The sequence below is a fragment of the Pinus tabuliformis genome, chromosome X (genome assembly GCF_031772625.1).
Source record: "Pinus tabuliformis cultivar Carrire ecotype Pingquan chromosome X, CPIR1, whole genome shotgun sequence".
Classification (NCBI taxonomy): Eukaryota; Viridiplantae; Streptophyta; class Pinopsida; order Pinales; family Pinaceae; genus Pinus; species Pinus tabuliformis.
Genome location: NC_142308.1, coordinates 950899825 through 950922389, shown reverse-complemented (window position 1 = coordinate 950922389; position 22565 = coordinate 950899825). Strand labels below are relative to the sequence as shown.

General features: G+C 39.1%; 1 protein-coding gene across 1 annotated transcript in view; it reads right to left on the bottom strand.

The window, feature by feature from the left end:
* Nucleotides 1-94: 94 nt before the first annotated feature.
* Nucleotides 95-22565, bottom strand: part of LOC149142841 (uncharacterized) — a 58204-nt gene continuing 35733 nt past the window's right edge. The window contains exons 2-3 of the mRNA XM_089451597.1: nt 3062-3197; nt 95-616 (exon numbers count right to left, since the gene is read on the bottom strand). Coding sequence (XP_089307723.1) covers nt 95-616; nt 3062-3197 — 658 coding nt within the window. The remainder of the gene's footprint in view (nt 617-3061; nt 3198-22565) is intronic.

The following is a 22565-nucleotide window of genomic DNA, read 5'->3' as shown; positions in this document are numbered from 1 at the left end:
TGGACCGGAAAACTGATCGTTATAAAAAGGATAAGAATTGGCTGCAGGAATAGGTAAATTATGGGATTCAATGTTGTCTTGGTCAAGAGAACCCTCAAACATTGTACTGTTGAAGTTGTTCTGAAATTGTACGTCTCCACTTGAGGCTACTTCTGCAGCCATCTTTGAATGGAGTTGGACTTTTGTAATTTGATACGAATTTGTATCTATGTAAGGAGAGACAGTAGGAAAAGAGCCCCCCAGTTTGCGTAGACCTTCGTGAAGAAAAATCACAGAGTGGGAGGCTGTTGTATGTGTCCTTGCCTGCTTCTGATTTTTTTATGATTTCGTCATTACTGCCATATTCATCATCCTTGGAATTTAATTTTTCATTTAATCTTCTTGATTCTGCATCAGAAATTACTAGATCATCATCTTGATCTACATAATCCTCATCGACATCATCTTCATTTGGGTCCTTATCTTGATCAACATTATGTTCATCAACATCATTTTCATATTCATCATTATCTATTGCATCTTCATTCTTATTATCATCATTCTGATCAAAATCTTCTTCGCCTGGTTCACCTTGTTTCCTTTCACCATCGCTATCATCTTCTTTATTATCGATTTCCTTTAAACGTGTTGTAATTTATGCATATGATTTTTCCCATTGCTGAAGCTTTTCTTGAATTTTATTAAACTACTCAATGAATTTAGGACGTAAACGTAATGGCATATTGTGTGGCGAACAACATTCAAGGACTCGCATGGTTATATTGTGCGGCATGGCTCTGATACCACTAAAAGAACAAAACTTATAGCTTGTTGTCTTTAATGTAAAAATACACAAAAGGTATTTTGTAATAATAATTTATTATATATAAAAATGTACAAGTGATGTTGAATGTTACAATGAGGACCCGCATATATACTAGGCAGTGTGGGGTCGTTAATATGCCATGATTATTCTCACTTGTGAAGGTTTATTCCACCCATTTCCACCATTCTTCATCATGACATTTATTATAATTTATCATTTAAATCCATTTTATAAATAATTTATGCTCTCATGGATGAATGTTATTTATTCTCTTTTATTTTTAATAAATTAATTATTATGCATTAATTTATCAATGATAGTTCTAATAAGTTGGTTGTAACATCATTCGCCATTCTTAGCCTCCAAAGTAACTTCCAGATTGAAGATTTGATTTTTAAATCAGCCAACTCAGAAATTCGCTGGTTTAAGGAGTGACAGTTTTGCGGTTAAGATTCTGAGCAAATGAAGACGAATTTGGAAAATCCGGAACATGGGTTTTGTCCAGAACGGCCCAATTATCTTCGAAAAGAATAGATTGCCCAAATTCGGCTTGTACAGGGAGAAACGCAGGGTTCTTGAACACAATTTTCTGGGATTTGCTGTTGCGGCCGCCCTCCAAATCTTAACTGCAAAGCCAAAATTCGCCTTGATCTGGTTGATCAATTGGTTAGGATCCATCCAATTCTGTAAAACAAATCATTTTGTAATTATCCATGCTCTGATATTTCTCTATTTAAATAAAACCCAAGATCAGAGACGGGGGGGAGAACGACTGTTTTTATAATTCTAGTTTCAGAACCAATGGTGATCGTAGAGTCTTGCTGAAGACCTGACTTTGTTATACTTTTGCTGATGCGATTAATATAAAGACTTAGCGTTCATTCCGTTGTTGCATCTGGAGTAACTTACGGCAGTGTACCATCGGTAGCCAAGGGCCCAGCTCCGACGGACACTTGCCGTTGTATTGTTATATGGTAAATTGCGTGTGGATTGTTTATCTTTCTTACATAGTAATCTGATATATCTTTTATGCGATATGCTATGCTTCATAATTGATATCTGAATCTGAACGAGTTCCTTGTCTCATGTCTCTGCATTTATTCGAATTGCATCTTTCAGCTATTTTTGTAGCGGAATGTTGGTATGAATGCTATTGTTATCAGATCTATGTGAAATAAATATTTGTAAGACTTGAAAGCAATATTACTTCGTTCAGAAACATAGTCATATCATCCATTACTCTCATATTGCTGTAGAACGTGTACATACGGTTGAGGGTTGCTGTTCTATTAGTGTGTTTTGTATATATGATTGACGTTCTTGTTTTACAATGAACTGCTGTTCTAAAATCCATTTGTAAATATTGTCTCATAAAGTAAAGTTCATTGAAATTACTTTTGAAGATTGTTATTTTATTGCCGAATGTATGTAAGTTGATGCCGAGAATTGAGAGTGTTGAACTCGCGAGATTTAGTTTCTTTCCTACCGTTCCTTTTTACTGTTGTTCCATTTCTGAATTGCCATTCCATTCTGCTTTCTTGCTGTTCCTTTTTACTTGCATTTATTGCTTTGGTGTGAGAGGAGGATCAAGCTGTCGTGAGACACAGCAGACGCTATTATGTTCCCAGATCCATGATCCATACTCTAATTCCTTTTCCTTCATCAATTTCTAGAGGACTGAGTCATTGCTACCATATCCTCGATTGATGGTTGTTTGAATGAATGATTTAGTTTAGAACATTTCAGTTTCTTGCTTTAGATTTTGTTTCCAGCTTTCATTTACTTGTGGGTTTTAATCTCTATATTGCACAACATTGCTCTTAAGAAAATAGCCGCCTCAGACAGAGTACACTCTTGAAATAAAAAGTCGTCCCTGGGTTGATAATTAATGTGAAGGTAACTAGGAGTTCAAAAGACACCTTTTTATCGCCCCACAGGCAGGTGTCCTTTCACGATTGGGCATGTCTTTTAGACGTGCCTTTTCAGTTAACTAATGATTATTTAAATAATCATCATTTTTATTATTCATTTAGTTATATTTATTTATGTTTATTTTATTTTATACAATTTTATGTTCGTAACAGTGCTAAAGCTAACAAAATTAACTCCTTAGAGACTAAGAACAATATGAATACATAAAGCCCATTCCAAAAGAAGAAACTCCATGAAACTGCAAATATTTATAATAAAAAGAATAGCATTGCTTAAACTTCCTATTAGATGTGCCAGTGATGGAAGAACTAAGTCATAGTTAACCTGATATCTCTGTAAATTAGCACTTTGACCAGGTGTTGTTTGTAAACCAAGGAAACCTGAGACATACACTGTATCATTTTCTTTCAGGTGCTGTGCTGCAGTTTCTGCTAACTCATTCCAAAATACCAACTTAAGCCTGCATATCATGAAAGATACACAATAATTAATGCTAAAAGAAACTCCAAACAACGTTGTAGTTGCAGCAGGTCTATCTTCAAATTGAGATGAATCTGTGAGTTATGAACCATTCAAAAAGAATAATAAACCGGTTTACGACACATACATTCAAGCATGCAACACACAGCAAAAAATATGATTTCTAAACCAAAAGTAAAATGGAGCTATAAACTTTGGTGAGAAAATGAGTTTGCATGAGGAACAATCATCATCTCTACCTGCCTGGGAATCTGGTAATAGAGAAGCTAATAACTCCTATCCTTCCCCAAAATATCATTAAGAAGATAATAGAATAACCAGTATTCAGTCATGATGCATGAAGAAGCAATTGTATAATACGAATTGACGAAACAATGTTTTTTTAATGCCAGGCTGTTCTTGATGAAAAAGGAGAGGTGGCAAGAGTACATAAGAAAACTCATTTAGGTTGGTTGACTAGATTTTGTGGACTCATAGAATGATTTGACTATAGCACATGAAGGAACCCTGAATCTATAACAGATTATTCAGAGATTTTGGGAATCTCTCCTTTTCACAAGGGTCGTGCTCCCTCCATTTGAACAGTTAACTTATGGTAAAATACAAACATAGATAACATGGTTGTCAGGAAATTCTTAAAGATGTTCACTAATTCCATAGGAAATGAAAGGGTTTCTAATGAAATATCAGAAGGTTTGTGCAGAAATAAAGAATAAACAGCAGGAAACTAAAGATCACCCAAATGGAAGCCTAGAGGGGCTGCTCACATAAACATCAATGTGAATCCAAGACATGCCAACCACCAGCTCATTCTGAAGAGGAAAGTGCTAAGTAGGACAAATGGAAATAAACTGAAGTAAACATTACAATCCTAAAAATCTCTGACTCAAGTACACACTCCAAACATTAAATGATAAGGAAACCATGCATAAAATCTTCCTTGTTCAATATGAAGAAATGCCCTCCCTCAATCCTAAAAATCTCTGACTCAAGTACACACTCCAAACATTAAATGATAAGGAAACCATGCATAAAATCTTCCTTGTTCAATATGAAGAAATGCCCTCCCTCCAAAGTCTGGAGGAGCTCAAAATGAAGAATCAGCAAAGGTGCCTTAAAAACGAGGTAACAAGAAGAGCAGAACTGCATTTAATCCTATATAGCCAACTCTGAAATAAATGACAGAGTGCAAACACGAGAACCAGCACAAAGACTGTGAAAGAAGAGCCTCTGCAGAAATCTTGAACTCTCAACTTCAGGATGCTTCAGATCAGATCCAGACATTTGTGAATTCAAAGAATAAATGGAACACAGATGGCCCTTTTCAACTGGGGATAAAGTGCAGGTGAAAGAGGAACATAAGAATCATAGCCTTTAGCAAATATATGGGTAGGGAAGGAAAATGCAGGAGAGGATGAGACTCCCAGAAGAGCAGCACTGAGAGAAAGTCCTACTGATCCTTAAGCGCTAGAAGGCCATAAAGATCGAATTCACAGCGGGTTTCATGTGAATCCGTCTCCCTGTCTTTAACAGCAAATCTTCAAATTTACAAGGCAGGAAGAATTTGTAGTTTGAGCTCTAGCAACTTTAACCTTCATCTTGACTGAATAAGCAAAAAGATGAGCTTGAACAATTACCTGGAGGCTGGTAGTTAACTACAGTCATGTGTATGAGCTCTGTAGACTGTCATCGTTTTCTTCAGCAGACAAACTGCTCAGCGTGTTGAAGATAATATAGACAAAATCCTTCCTACTCTTTAATGGCTAGGCCAACTGTTGATACCCATGTCAATGCTTTATTGGACATAAATTTTTACCCTTCAGAGGGGGCGAGGCATAATTGTTTTGAAACCCGGGGCGGGCAACATAACTCCTATAGCTCATCTGATCAACCTCCAAGGTGCACTCCCAAAGCTACACAAGAGTTAAAACTTGGCAGCAAGTTTAAATAAATAACCATTTCATCAACAACAACAAAAATTATTAAATAAATAAACCAACTGCACACATTGCAAAATAATTTTCATTACAACGGTTCCCATAAAGCTACGAAACTAGTCAGTGACATGTTCACTAGCTTTGCACCTTTCAACCTTCTACCCGTAACCCAACTACTGCGAGTTGCTCATGAATATCTGTGATCTTCAGAAGGTAATTGGTGACTATGTGTGATATGGTCATCACTATGGATTTGAATTTATTTCACAATATCATCTTTCTAATTATGTTTCGAATTTGGTAAAGACTAACCAGGGCATCTAACATCTCTTTAACCATCTTCTTCTCGTATACATGAGTGATCAAATCAGTGTTGCACTAATTGCGAAAATATCGCGATAAAATCGTTTTATCGCGATTTAAAAAAAAAAAAACGATAATATCGAACAATAAAAACGATTGTTATTTTTTTTGGCCGATTTTTATGAAAAAAACGTGGCTATGTCAGGCAGCGTGAATTATAACTAGAAAAACAAGATTTTATTTTTCATTTGGACAGCAGACAGGCGTGCGACGGGGGTTTGGAGTCTTGGAGTGAGCTCTTGGTAATTTTGGAGCTGAATCCGCTAACTGGAGAGAAAAACGAAGTGTGAGCTAAGGAGAAGACAAATTTTCTTCATAAAACTGGTATGGGCACCAACGTTTTGTGTTTTCACTATTTTGTAGCTTTGTTTTGGTTTTCTTCTATGTTTTTGGTTGGGTTTGGAATCTGGATAACCCATTGATTTTTTTCTATGTTTTTGGATGGGTTTGGAATGGGGTTTCTTAAATTGTATGTAATTTTTTTAGATTTTGTACAATGTAAATTGTAAGTTTGTAACTTGTAAATTGTAATCCTTATTTTGCCATAGGTTCACCGAAACACCATTCAAGTTTTCAACTTCAAAGTTCAAAGTCAAACATGCCAAGGAAATTGGACCCTCTGTGGGAATTTGGTGAACCTGATGGAGGGAATGATAGAATAAACTTGTCTTGCAAGTTTTGTGGGCACAATATGTCCATGGGAGTGTACAGATTGAAGTATCACCTTGCACAAATCCCTAGATTTGATGCAGGGCCTTGCACAAAGACAAATCCTGAAATCATCCGAAGAGCCATGAGATCATTGGAAAATTTAGACCACACTAAAGAGGTCAAAGCAGAAATGAAGAGGCAACTAAAAAATTCAGCTCAAGTTGAACAAGGAAATGGCAGTGGTTCTACTGCAGCATCAACCAACCCGGTAGCTGCCTCATCATTTTTTGTTCCTCGAACCACACCTGGTTCACAACCATCTATCACTTCAATGCTTAAAAAAACGAGAAAGAACAAGTTGCTGGCCAAATTTTTCCTTTGGAGTGATATTCCTTTCAGCATTGTAAGGAATAATTCATTTTTCCAGCCTGTTGTTGATGCCCAGGGTACAAAATCTCTTCTTATCATGACATTAGAGGTTGGATTCTTCAAAATGAAAAGCTTGATTGCACCAAAAGATTGGAGGATTTTAGGGAATCATGGGCACAAACAGGATGCACTGCGATGTCAGATGGTTGGACTGACCAAAAAGGGAGAACCCTTATAAACTTCTTGGTTAGTTGTCCCAAAGGGACTATGTTTATCAAATCTGTCGATGCATCTGCACAAATTAAAGATGCAAGAACTTTATGTGATTTGCTGGATGTGTTTATTTTGGAAGTGGGTGCAGAAAATGTTGTCCAAGTCATAACGAACAATGCTACAAATTATGTTGTTGCTGGCAAGATGCTTATGGACAGGCATCCTACCTTATTTTGGACACCTTGTGTTGCACATTGTATTGATTTGATGTTGGAGGACATAGGGAAAATTTCTTTTGTCAAAGATATTGTTGAGTCATCAAAAAGCATTACAAAATTTATATATAATCATACATCTGTGCTTAGCTTGATGAGAAAATTCACCAACAACAAAGAGTTGGTGCACCCCGCCATTACACGGTTTGCCACCAGTTTCATATCTCTTCAATCCCTCTTGAATTCTATGTGGGATGTGAAGAGAATGTTTCTTTCAGAGGAGTGGCGTGCTTTGACAATGAGCCGCAAACCAGAGGGAGAGACCATATGCAGACTAGTTTCATACCAGGAAGATTTCTGGGCGGGAGTGCAGGAGGTGTGCACCATTACTGAACCTTTGGTAAAGGTTCTTCGATTAATTGATGGTGAGAAGCCCGCAATGGGCTATTTTATAGGCCATGGACAGGGCGAAAGAATGCATTCGAGCCTACTATGATGATAAGGGAGATGAGGGGTTTCAGAGACAACTCCTCCTATGGGGAGTGATTGATGAACGATGGAATAACACACTCTATCGTCCCATTCATTGTGCAGGGATCTAACTGAACCCTGCATTTTCTTACGCATGTGAGTTCGTATTTGATGCTGAGATCATGGATGGATTCTTAACCTGTGTCCAGAGGATGGTGCGATCTCCAGCAGAACATACAGAAATCTCTAAAGAAATCGAGACATATAGGATGGCAGGCGGCACATTTGGCTTTGACATGGTTGTGACTGATAAGACGATTGAAATGCCAAGTATTTTTTAGTTTGTTTCAAATTTTATTATTTCTTCTTCAATTCCATTTTTTTCTTATGATTATTTAAAATTTTATTTGTAATTTTGTTGTAGATGCATGGTGGAGAATGTATGGTGCTAGGGACCTCTTCTACAAAAGCTTGCCATTCGAATCCTCAGCCAAACATGTAGCTCCTCAAGATGTGAACGCAACTGGAGTGTATTTGAAAAAATTCACAACAAGAAGCGCAACAGGTTAACACTTAAAAATTTAAAATATTGCAAATTTCCAAATAATTTTTTGAATTCATTAAACAATATTTTTTTTATAATTATTATTTCATGATCTTTGTACAGGTTGGAGTCTCAGCGACTCAATGACATGGTCTACGTCTACTACATCCTTCGATTGTGGGTGAGACAACTTGAGAAGACACCTGATATGGAGGCCACTCATCGAATGGGATTGACACCACTGCTGCATGGAGGTTGAGGCCGAGAGGCCTCCCATGGAGTCTGTTGATGATTGGTTAGTGCAAGATGTAGTGGAGGGGAGAGGAGGAGGAGGCAGAGCAACAGGATGAGGAGGTGAACCCACCTGCCCGGCTACCCATGCCACCAGTAGAGGACGTGGTCTACCTCCTATAAGCTCCTACTCTTAGTTCTTCAGCTTCTAGAGCACAGCAGAGTCCATTGCCAGCTCCACCAGCACCAGCATCTACATCTAGAGGGAAAGCGAAAGCTATGGCATTTTCTCGCAAGAGGGGCAGAGGAAATCAATAGTATTAGACTTTAGTTTATTTTGTTCATATGACTCATGAGATACATTATTATATTTTTTTGTTGATATTTTGAGGCTGAGTTGGGACTCAGGAGTCAAGACTTACTATTCAGGACATGATTCACTGTTATGTGTGATGTAGCACTAGAAATGATATTAAACATCTTATATATTAGTTCTTTTATCATATTTATGTGTCAATGTATTTATTTTATGTTGTAGATGGTTTAGATATTAAAAAATTGAAAAAAAATGAATATTTTTGTATGTTATGATTTTTTCCCCGAATATTACCGATTTTTTCCCCGATTTTTTTCCCCGCGCCGAAATTATCCCGATAACGATTAGTGCAACATTGCAAATAACCCTTTATAGCATTCAAGATCAATTGCTTAACCTTTACTTCGTTGTTGTTTTGGTCTGCCAATTGTTGCAAATCTGTAAGCGGAGTCACAACGTCTTTTACAATATCCCAAAGATCATTCCTTCTGGTAAAAGTGTAACCCTCACCTTTCGTGACAAGATTCGAGGCACCATCCAATTTGTCCTCAAATTTGAGATTTATTGATGTTATCTCTGAGACCTGTTATCGCTCAAACTAGCAAGGGTCCTAGGAGGGGATCCTATAGAGCAACTACTAAGTCAAGGGGCAACAACAGAGCGATAGCCCACTGTCACCTCAGCTAAGGCTCCCTACTCTTTATGGACTTTCACTAATGGGAGGAGACCTGGTATAAGGGAATCACAAGAACGAATATGTTAATGAAAGGATGAAGGGTGATTCCCAAGGCCTATTCACAAGAGAGACTCAATTATATGGCTTTCTTGCTTGAAAAGCAAGGTGATAGGCTCTCTAGGAAGGGCTAAGAGGATTCTTGAGGCTAGGGTTTGGCAATATTCAATGTTGCACGAAGCGGGAGCGAAGCGGAAGCGCAGAGCGCGGAAGCGTCATTTTCCAAAAATCTAGGAAGCGAAGCGTCCGCGGAAGCGTCTGCTATATAATATATATATATTTTATATTTTTTGCATTTATACTCAAAACAAACATCCCAAATACCAAATTAATTGTAGAAGACATGAAAACATGCATATTTTTGCATAAATCAAGATAGATATGGCATCCATGATTCCATTGTAGTTACTAGTATGTACAACAATCATCTATATTCTAGCTATTACAAACATACATCAAATTTTTAAGCATATTATAAAACATAAAACATTTAAGCATATTATAAAACATAAAACTTCTATGGAATATGTTGGAATATTCTAGTTGTATACATATATCAAAATTAAGATTTATCTTCAAATTTGTTATGATTTTTTAATTAATTTACACGAAATATTATATCAACATATGTTATATTAAATACTTGGTATTGATAAGTTTATAATATTTACCCATTATAATAAAAGCTATTTGCAAATTAAAATTTTTATAGTAAAATAAAAAAGCAATTACCATAATTAAAAATATTATTTAATTCATATATTAATTTTTTATAATTAATCATAATAATTTAAAATAAATTATGCTTTAATTAATTTTTATGATTTTTTTTATAGTTTTAAATTTATTATTTTTAACATAAATATTAAAAATATTTATGGTGAAATGATTTCTATACACATTTACCAACCATAAGCTACTTATTATATTTCTATATAATATCGTGTTGCTACATTGAATGATTGCAGGAGACAGACAATACTTGTACATCTTTATTATTGACTAAAAAACACTTCCTTCCAATTCCAAATTATATAAACCTATCAACATAAATATAATAGAGTTACTTAACACCCATTTAAAAACCACGCCAATTTAAAGCGTTGTTAATTACAAATTATATAAACCTATCAACATCAATATATAAAAATTACTTAACACCAATTTAAATGTCACTTAGTCTTACATAATACCAATGATTTTTTTTTTGTTAGATTTGGATTTTTTTACTATATATGAATTTAGCACTTTAGAAAGTTTCTAGAATACTCTGATTGTTTTTAAATTCACAATTCAAACTTGTAATTCGAATAAGTCTTTAACATTTTGATGAAATTTACCAACCACTTACTCACAAATAGAAGTGAGATTTTACAATATTATAATCAAAATTAAGTTTATTTATACAAAATTAAAAAAAATTATTTTATTGTTTTTATTAAAAAATTGATATAATTATTAGTTAAATTGTAATTTTTATTATTTAAATTATTTTTTAAATATATAATAAATTTAATATTTAAACACATTAAAGAAAAAAATATATATAATTTTATATTTATTTCAAAAATAATAAGAACCCAATAAATTAAAATTTAGAATATTAACCATTTCTGAAAATATTTTTTTTATGAAAATAACGAACTTAGAAAGGTTATAATACCCTTTTAAACAACATATATGCCCAAAATAGTGACGCGTTTTCAAAATTTCTAACATATTTCATCGCGATTTCGAATCCGGCTAGCGCACTGACCCCCCTAATTGTAAAAGGTGTTTACGCGGGCACAAGTGAAGGCACGGGTACTTTGTCTGTCAAAGGAAAGAGCGCTAGATGGAACAAAGCCCAGACGAGTAGGAAAGGTTGCAGATGCCACCGTGTCCGCTTTAGTTAAAGACCCGGGAATGGGAGATCATATCTCTTTGCGAGATATTTGCAGTCAGCCGCGTCATATTTTGAAAGTAATTTATCAAAGGTTGACGGAGAGTGACCGATTTGTCGCTGTGACCACGAAAATCATGTAATAAGTCGTTTTCAGTTTTCTACCTTTACTTGGAGTACACGCCAAGTGGTCGGTAAAGAACTCCTTGTCACTTTTTCACGGTGACAAGCAGATGGTATTTGATTATTATGCGATTTACATATATCGACTTCAGTAATCAAGCCACCTCTCTATAGCTATTGTCCATTCTGGAAGTTTATTTTTATAAAATATAATCTGCGTGAAGCTGTGCGCTTCCGGGCCCGAAGCGTGGCGCTTCCGGATGCCCGAAGCGCCCTCCGAACGCGGATCCGGGGCAACGCAACCCAATTTCCAAGAATCGTTTCAAAATTTAGGAATCGCGCATCAGAAAAACCGGAATCGCGCTTCGCCTGGAGGTTCCGAACGCTTCCGTACGGGACGCGATTCCGGCTTAAGATCCGGGGGGGGGGGCGATTCCTGCAACATTGGCAATATTTCTTGCCAAGAGGATCCCTATGCCCGAAAATACTTATGGAGAATTGGCCTTTATGTGATCTTTATAAAATTAGAGTCGTAAAGTTGCAGGACCACACATGACCAAGTGGACCCAACATTAGGTCAAGGGTATGGAGTTGATCAACCAAGGAGGGGTTTGACCTAATTAGGGAAGAGAAGAGGATCAAAGGACAAATTTTATTTTGAGGATTGAATCCAATGATCCAAATGAGGACACTAGCCATGGGAGACTTAGGGCAAGAAATGGTCTTTGAGCTAGGGCTTGCTATATCTTGGGATCCCACAGTCAGAATTGCTTCAAATCTAGAGGGTCTCTAGAGATAACCCTAGCGCAGTAGTGGACCAATAATTGAGCTGTTTGGATGGCTACGATAAAATTTGTTGGATGCCCTAGATGAACTATTAGGGCTAGGCCTAGAAAGAGAAGGAGAAGGTGAGAAAGATATTTTGTTAAGTAACCACCAATGGTTGGATTAGTGCCTTGGAGTCAAGGTGAATTTGTGATTTGGAGAGACTATACCCAATCAAGGAGGCCTTTAGGCAACTTTGCATGGCAATTAGGGCATGAGAGCAACTACCCAAGGACTTTATACTTCAATGTGCAATGTTTGATGACTTATCAAGGTATATTCAACAAAAATAACTCTAGGAACATTCACCCATTCATACATGACACATGCAATGATGCAACGCTTCAAAAGATCAAAATTTCCACAATTTCACATAGAATAGTAGTAAATTTCAGACCTAGATAGCGAAAATCCCAACAACATTCATGTGATATGATAAATACAAGAATAAACATGAAAAAGAGATCACTTACATGTACAAAGAGTATATCCAATCATCAAATCATGACAAGAATGAAGCTCCAAGATCAAGAGAATAGTATCCAAACATCAAAATTCATCCATGAAACCAAACTCGTCCTCCAAAAGGGAATGCAAAATTCTCCAAGTAGCTACTAAACCCAAATCCAAGTGATGATGAGAGAAATGAATCACCTCACTACAATCTCTAATGAGTTCGATTTGCCTAATTTGGCCTAATTAAGCCCCAAATATTGTGCAATAATAACAACCTTTGTTGACAAGCCCACCAAGATAGTTCAATAACATAAGAATAAGCCTCTCAAGAAAATGTCTCATAAGGGTCTCCAATTGGATCGAAAATGTCTGTAAACCATCTATAAGGGCTAGGATGATGACATAAGCCTGTCTTGCAGTGAGACACATCCTCATCTGGACCCTCGAACGTGTGAAAATTTCATCTATATAGAGACTGGAAGTTGTTTTCCTAATTTTTAATTTATTTGACAATTTATTTGCAGTTTGTTACGACAAATACCAAATAATTCACACTATGATTTTCACAAACAAATAGCGTAAGAAAATAGGGTTGGAAACTGAGAAAATACTAGCACACACACATAAAAATGACATCATTATTTTTAGACAATTGTCCACTGAAAAACCCAACTTAGGAAAACCAGTGCAGCAATGAGGGTTTTAATTATTATGTAGCAATGAGAAATTATGAGTACAATGATCTGGATGCCGAAATTTGGCAATCCTACAGAGAAAAATACTAGCAAAAATACTAGAGGGAAATTACCCTCACTCCGGGCAATTTCGACACTGAACTGCTTCTGAAAAGCAAGTCATCCAACTGGCCCTGCACAGGGTCTGAGTCAACATAATGTTGTCTGTTGCAATTGTTGCTTGAACTGACTGTTAATCTAGCTGTCCTGACTGTTGCTAGTTGGGAAAACGTCTCTTCGACGTTCTAGGACTCCTTCTCGGCCTCTAGAATTGAAAATGTCTGCCCTCTTCAACAAATCGAAATGCCTTCTTGAGGCTCTGCGCAACACCCTAGAGAAATCTCAACCTCTTGGCAAATGTACTCGCTAGATCTGGAAAACTTCCTCCAACCTCACTGTCCCAACCCCTCACTGTCTCTGCTTCCTTGCTGAAGCTCGAACTCTCCGACAACTAATTGCTGCTACTCCGGAAAATCGAATTCTCCAAGTGTCTCTAATTTATTCTCCAAGTGCCCATCGACTTCTTCTTATAATTCTTTGTTGGAGCACCAACGGCCAAGATTAAAACTTAATCAAGGGCTAGGATCATTTTGAAGTCGATCTGTGTGAGTCTCTAGACTATTCTCACATTGACTTAATTAATTATTATTAATTAACCTTATTCCCTAAGTTTAGACTTAGGAAATATTTAAAAATTGGCTAATAATCTAATTAACTCATCTCTAAGTGAAATTTCCAAAAGCGATTTCTGGGTTTTGGAAATTTCATGTATTCTAGCCTCTCCACCAAGTTTCATGACTATAACACATCCGATGATACAAAAAATAACAGAACCTCTACCAAGTGTAAGGTGCAAGTGTGGAGTCAGTTGGGCATCATCCTCATCCAAAAGGTGGGACACGAGCAATAATTGAGAGGTGTTGGGGATCCATGAAGTAATCTCTGCTATGGTGGAGGCCCATGGCTCTCAACGCTCACCCTACAAGTGTCAATGTGACCCTTTGGGGGCTAAGACCTTGTATAGGGAGACCAAACCCCAAATAGGCCCACTTGCAATCCAGCATAAGATCCAATATGTCCCGTTGTCCTCCAATATAGCAAATCATTAGAATAATCAAGTAAAAGAACTTACAAGTCATGGAATCAATGGGGCACTTCATGGTGGCATGCCTTTCCATAGTGGGCTTTGGCATATACAAGTGTCTCCATGCTCAATAAGGGGGTTAGTCAAGGATCCTATTAGGTGGTTTCATCCTTTAAAAGGGGTGACATGTCCATGGTACATCCATCAAATGGTAGGCGGCAAATGATATAATGATGGATTGGAGTAGGGATTCGGGGAATGCTCCAAGCCGCATGCCATGATACAAGGGCAGCTACAATAAGGGAAGCCCACACCTGGATATATGAGTGTAGGAGGGAGCAAATCGTGGTACATGAGTTACCCCGACCTTTATTTTTCCACCCTTCTTCATATGTCTTTTGCCTTTGATTGATTTTTCTTCATAAGTACTTGGGGCTCCAAGGTATGAGAGCATGATGTCCAAGATATAGCAGTAGGTACCCCCTTTTGGTGGGGCAGTTCATCGCCCACCAGGGGTTGGGACAATCATGGGTTCCTTAACGATGGAGGGGGGCTCATTTAAGGCCCATAGGAACTAAGGTGATGGCCATGGATAAGGGGTAAAACTCATGTTTGGCTTTTGCCCATGTGCTAAATTTGTATGTCTCGGCCATCTTTTGCATTTTGTGATACATTTCCTATTGAGAGTGGCCAAATTATGCTTTTTCTTTTCTTTTTAGCTGCATCAACCTCTGGGCATCGTTCCAGGCCCAACCCAAGGTGTGGACAAGGGGGGGGGGAGGCTAACCCTATGTGGACCCAGTGGACACATGTGGACCCGGATGGGAAAAGAGATGAATGGGGCTAAAATGAGTGGAAGGGAGTGATGTATATGGTGTCGAGAAGCGGGACCACGCAACCAAAATTGGGATTTCCCATGTAGTTCCAACCCTAAAACTAATGGCCAGTAAAGGAAATCCCACAAGACTAGGATACAAGGCTAACCACGAAATCGGGCAGTGGAGACAAGAGTACAAACCTAGCCCACTCTTTTTGTTGAATCCCCCCACCAATCCATGCCCAAAAGTGCCCATGACAAGTAAGGAAAATTACTCAACTATACCAATGAAAAGCCATACCTTCGGGGTCGAGAGGCCCACCTTCAAACATACAATCATAACAAGTGGGCAAGGGACCACATGGTTGGCTCAGGTGGCAGAGATAATGGCAAGCTATCTGGTGGCTGCAAGGGTCTGCTAGCTATCGGCTGAGGACCATTTAAGAGAAAAACTTTCTCCTATATAAACTACCTAAAGGTGGTGGGTAACATCTGGCTCTAACTAGGACATGAGTTCTCGAAGAGGTGCATGAAGCTACTCGAACGGGAGGTCATGAGAACACCAACAATCTCTTGGTACCATAGACCTAATACCTGCACATATCAAAGCCAAGCACACGGGGAAACATTTTTCTGTGGTGTCTTATGATCACCCATGCTTAGTATTAGGCCTTAAAATCAACAAGAAAGCAAAATTTATTCTAAATGCAATTTTAACCTAAATGCAGCTAATTTATCATGAAAATATCATATGATGTTAGTTCTAATGTGAAAATCAATATGTAATGCATCCTAACTAACATCCATATGGTACACAGCGAATACTAAGTGTAATCATAAAGTCAGTGCAACCAATAAATCATCAAATTAAGATAAATATGTCTACCTATATGATTACTCATGTAGCAAATCCCAAAGCAAATGCGAACACAATCACATGGAGGATGAAGCGAGTGGGAGGTGAGAAAATATGATCTCTATTTGAGGTAGAAGGGAGCCTAGAAGAAGGAAAATAAGTCAATCTAGAAGTGCAGAGCTTTCCCTCTAAGCACACAATGGAGGAATGAATGATCACTCTCACAAACCCCTTATCACAATCGTTGCCACAATATTATACTTTGTGGACGCCACAAGGTCATGATGGGAGGGGCAAGGAGGGTAAGAGAAGGAAGGGGTGCAACAAACAAGTTGCTTAATGGAATGATCGCGTTGATAAATCCCGAGGGCATGAATGGGAAGAAGGGATGTATCTAATAGGTAGTTCTTCCTTAACATCATACTTGTTACCACTCAAACCAGAAGGGGACCTAAAAGGGGTTCCTAAGAGGGCAACTACTAGGTTAAGGGCAACGATGGAGGCTAGCCCACTTTCACCACAACTAAGTCTCCCTGCTCTTTATGGACTTTCACCTATGGGAGGAGTCCCGTAGTGTAGGGATCACTTGTAAAGTATATGCCAATGGATAGGTGGAAAAGTGACCCTGGAAACCCTTTCCCAAGGATGGAGTGAAGAATGGAACTTGCTTGCTCTTTAAGCAAGGGACTTGGTCCTCCAGGGGTAAGGGGTGAGGATTGGAGGGTTGAGGGAGAAGGAATAGACTTATAGACAAGGTTCTCAATCCCTATAATCCTTGGGAAACTTGGATTCCCAAATGGTCCTCGAAAAATAATCTTTATTTAGAAGTGGGACCACACAGGGCCAAGTGGGAGCACACGGGGCCAAGTGGACCCAATCCAGGTTCGAGGATGGAATCTAGCAACCAATGATGTCCCTATCGTGGACAAGGTGAAAGGAAAGGACCAAACAAGAATATTTACTTCAAAAGGTTGAATTGATCCTATTGAGGTCTAGCCTTGGGGATGCCTAGGAAAAATTCGATCCTAGAGCTAGGGCTTGGGATTCCCGAAGATTCCACCGTTAGAATTGCCTCAAATTTGGAGAGGGAGGGGACCCACCAGCGCAGTAGCTTGTAGGAGATCGAAATTTTTCCTTGGGTCAATTCCTAGGAAATTGATGCCCTAGGTGACCTAATGGGGCTAGACCTAGGGAAAAGGGGGAAAAGGGGGAAAAGGGTAAAAAGAAGGTTAAAATGATCACCCTTTTTGAGGGATTAGTGCCTAATTCACTTGGGGATATGGAGTCAAGGATGATGATGAGTAAGAACTTGGTTTCTTGATCAAGGAGGCCCGGAAAGTCAGCTTCATCCAATGTTGAGAGAAAGAAAAGAAAAGTGACCTTCAAGCATTTATACTTCAAAGCAAATGATGCAAGCTTATCGAGACAAATAATCTCTAGGACATTTCATTCATATAACATTGGCCCATACATTAAATTAGCTAAAACATGCTTAATTCCACATTTCAATTATGCAGCAACTAGCCCTAATTTTAGCAGTATGCGGCAACAAAAATAACAACATCAAAATTTACTTACAACGTTATAGAATATATCCAACCAACATTTCGTTTGCAAGACAAAACTCCAAGACAAAAAAAATAGCCCAAATCCATACGTCAAAATTCATACATCTACAAAAAAATATCCTCCAAGGAAAAAATGTGGAGTTCTCTGTGATTAGAGAGATCCCAAGTCAAGTGATGATCCAAATGAATTTATCTAACATCAATATATAGCCTCCTAAGGAGTTTGAATTAACCTATGGACCTACATTAGCCCCTAATAATAAAATAATGTGCAAATAAAACCCCTATTGGTGACAAGCCCACCAAAATAGCCCACAAGTGAAAATAAGCCTCATAAGGGGCCAAATAATAATATGTACATGTCGTGGGGCCCTCTAAAGGCCTAATAATGTCCTAAAGTGCCATACTGAGGAATAAATTCCTCATAATATGATGGACAAGGGGGTGGCCCCTTGTTCTCCAAGTAGTAGACCTGTGGTGCTCCCAGTGGGTCTGAGGGCACATAAATGACCTCATGAGTCTCCATATGAGTCGGAGGTGCCTGTATATCCTCTGTAAGGGTCCGAGTGGTGCAATGAATGTTGTCATGACATCGTACAAGTCTTGGGACACCTGCCAAGTGTGTGGGGCTCTTGTGGGGGCCTAGTGGGCATAATGTACCAAGCATATCACCATCATCCCAAAATTGGATCGCTAGCAGTCTCTAAGCATTGATGAAAATCCGTGGAGTGTTGTCCGCTGCAATGGAGGCCACTGGCTCTCGATGCACACCCTATATGTGCCAAAGTAGACCTTTGGGGGTTGGGATCCCGTATAGGGTGACCAAACCCAAATGGAAACCACCTGTAATCCTGCATAAGATCCAATGCGTCCCTTAGGCTTCCAATACAACTAGTCATTAAAATAATCGGGTAAAAGAGTTTACGAATCATGGATAACAAAGTGGGCACTTCATAATGGCATGCCCTTCCGTAATGGGTTTTGGCATGTGCTAGTGTCTCCAAGCTCTAAAGGAGGTTAACCAAGTACCCTATTAGGTGGTTTCAGCCCTTAAAGGGGATAGTATGTCCAAGGTACATCCCTTTAATGGGGGTAGTAAGTCATAAATAAGTGGAATGGAGTAGGGAATGAGAGGGGCAATCATGGGCCACGTATTGGGGCATAGGGGTAGCTAGATAAGGGGAAGCCCACACTTAGGTATGTAATGTGCAAGAGGGAGCAATCGTGGTACATGAGGTGCCCTGGCCTTGATTTTTCCACTCTTCTTTACATGCCTTTTGCCTTTTGTGAATTTTCTTTAATTAACTGCGCGGGGCTCAAAGGACAAGAGCATGATGTGTAAGATATAGCAGTGATTACCCCTTTTAGGTAGGGCGGTTCATTGCCCTCCAGGGGTTGGGACAATCATGGGTTCCAAAATGATAAAAGAGGCTCATCTAGGGCCTACGGAACCAGGGTGATGATCACGGATTGGGGTAGAGCTCATGTATTAGCTTTTGCCCACGTGCTAATTATTTTGTCCTGGCCATCTTTTGCATTTTGTGGTACAATTTCCTGTCAAATGTTTCCAATTATGCTTTTTTCTTTTTCTTTTAACTACTTTAACCTCCAAGGCAGCATTCCAAGCCTAACCCAAGGTGGGGGCTATGGGGTAGGGAGGTTGGCCCTATGTGTACCCAGAATGGAAATGTGGAACCAGGTAGGAAAAATGATGAATGGGGTATAGTGAGTGGAAAGGGAATAATCTATGTGGGTAAAGGAGGAGGACCACGCACCCAAAGTCGAGGTTTCCCAGGTAGTACCACCCAGAACCAAATGGTTAATAAAAGAGATCCCACGGGACTAAGATCCAAGGGTAACAACCAAAAGAGATCAAGGGGACAAGAGCACAAACTAAGCCCACCCTTTCCGCCAAATCTCCCCATCAATCCATACCCAGAAGTATCCATGATAAGTAAACCCAATACTCAATTACGAAATGACAAGACATACCTTTAGATTCGGGAGGCCCACCTTCAAACATATGATCAATACAGGTGGGTGAGGGACCACATGGTTGGCTCAGGTGGCAGAGAAATGGCACAATGAGCTAAGAGGAGGCTGCAAGGGGTTGCTCGCTGTCAGCTGAGGTTCATCAAGGAGAAAAATTTCTCCTGGGGATATCACCCATGAAGTAGTGGGTAACAATACCTAGGAGGGGAGAAGGGATGGGCAAGGCAAGGGCTAGTGGATAATGTAGCTATGTTACTGGGATCTTGGAGAAGGCAGGGGAAAGTCAGGCCTTTGTCAGTGTCATAAATAAGGCCTTCTCTTTCCAACAAATCTTCTTCACATGTGGGAAAACAATGATCCTTCCTTTCGATGGTGAAGGTAGATATATCATTATGAGCAATGCTTGAGAGAAAAGGAAGATCACTCAACCTCACTTCCTATGTCAGTATCATAAATAGGGATATTGTCGAAATGATAGTTGACATCCCATTTTCCCTTCTTAGTACTTGAGAAATCAGAAATATCATCTTTCAAGGGAGCTACAGTCTCCATATTTTCAAGATCCCTCCCTTGAATGAGAGACCCTTCTTCATTTGGTTCATCTCTATATACTTCAAAGGGGCCTTCACTCATATCAATTCCCAAATCAGGACCTTCAAGAATTTCTTGACTTGCTTGGTTATCTCGATTGCTAGACAAGTGAGACTCTTCCTCTACGGCTTTGTCATGTGTAATGAAAGGAAGATTCTCCTCAAGAATTAAAGGGACACTCGCAACTATTGATTTTCCACGATCTTGGGTCTAGGTTAGAATCTTAGAATCTCTAACGCTACCAAACCAAGAATCTCAACAAGAACTACTTTGCATAGCAGAAAATATAAAGCAATAAATCACATATGCACAAGTATACACAATTTTTAACAAATATTGTACAATAATGTACAACCCAATCTTCGTTATATTAAACCAATCTAAATAATACAACAATCTATGGTATACAAGATACAATGACAATCTTTGTTGCAACTTCTATGTCATATCTTGTCCTGTCGATCCTTCGCTTCCGTACTGCTCTCTAGCTGCCCCTTAGTCCTTCAAAGGACAACACATAGAGACTCCAAGAGGGTTGCCACCTAACACTGTTGCAAGTCACTTCTGCTGCATGTACACGGGCTGATCCAATATGCTCTCTAGGCTGGCCAATCCCTGAGCTTCAATCCACCAATCTAGCAGTCAGTTTTGTCCATCAAAGTGTTGCACAGTAAGTAGCAAACTTCATCCAAACTTCAACTCTCTTCATCACTTCAAGATTGCTTGTCTAGGGCTACTTTGGGTAGCCAACATGCTACCCTCCACCAGACCAATGGCACCCAATCCAATCATTGCAAGATTTGCTCCTATGAAGGCTCCCGATCACCAAATCAAGCCTTCAAATTGGCTCCCACAGGCTGCTACAAATTTTGTCCACTCATGGACACAATCCAACATCAAATCAACACAAATTCTTCATCAATACATACCTTGTGGTAGGTCTGTTCACTGTTGTTTAATTCTTCTCCTGGTTAGGGCACTTGTCACTAGGTAACAACCCTTCCAACCTTGACAAAACAATCTTCTATTAAGTGTGGCCTCCCTTCCTCACTTTGTTGTTCAATTTTCTGTGGGATAGGGCTCAAACCAACCCAGAAATTGATCCCTTTTCCTCCTGCGGTTGGTTGTGATCACTACAACAACTTCAGCCCTCATGAACAGGGAGGTTCAGGCTTGTGGCCTACCCATACTTTGACAGCTAGTGTTGCGGCCTAGCAAGGGGAGAAAGCTCTCCTCAAACCACACCTAAAAATAGTCCTCCACGTCACTCTGAAATGCGGCCTCCTCCAACAACTAATTCAGACCTGCAATGAAGAAGAAACCTAGCCCAAAACAACCCTTAATTCTCCACACTTTGTCCTCCTTGAGCTCAACCTAATTTCAGAGATGTTATTAGACATTGGATAAACTAGTGCTCCCCGTGTGTTTCATGACATGGACTAACCGCCTCTCATGGATCCTTATCTCTAGCGATGTGATCGTTGACTAACACTTGCAGGCTTTGGTCTAACAGCAATCGTGATTCCCAACAAGTGGTATTAAAGTGTAGGTCACGAGTTCGATACACTCCCAACTCGTGTCGGGGAGGGGATTTGTGGACATTGGATAAACCAACGCTCCCTATGTATTTCGTGACATGGAGTAACCACCTCTTGTCGATCCTTATCTCTGGCGATGAGATCATTGACTAACACCTACTGGTTTTGGTCTAATGGCAATCGAGATTCCCAACAAATGAATGATGCTCTTTGATGTCCTTGGATGCTCTAAATGAGCTTCACATGCCTTCTATTTATACACATAAGAAGGGTCAACGAATTTGTTGAAGAGACATGACTTTTGGACCAAACCTACATGACTTGACTATCCATAAACTAATTGTCAAATTCAAAAATTGATATCTCACTAAGGACAACTCGAAATTCGACGATTCTCAAAGCGTTGGATTCTCCTTTCCGCCCTTTTTCATCTCATTCCATCACATGTCCAAAATGCTCCATGGTTTTGGCCCAAATCACGATGGGTGCAAAACCCCAAGTTTGGGTTCCAAGCCCACAAGTGACTCCTGTGGCGCTTTTCCCTCCAAACCCCGAAACCTAGGGCTTGGAGTATCTCCCAAGCTACTCAAAAATCAACGGTAGCCTCATCCTCGAAGGCATTATCCTCATTGACATTTTTACCAAGATCCCTTTCAAGATTACTTGTCCCACTACCCAACTCATGTTGATTATGCACAAAGGGTTTTTCTTGACTTTCTAGCAAGGGGGCTTCCCCTTGGTCATGGAGAGTGTTATCTTTACTTGGGTTGCCACCCCATCTTCTTAAAAAGATGCCTTCAAAATTATCATAACCAGTGATGCTTTCATGAGGGAGGTTA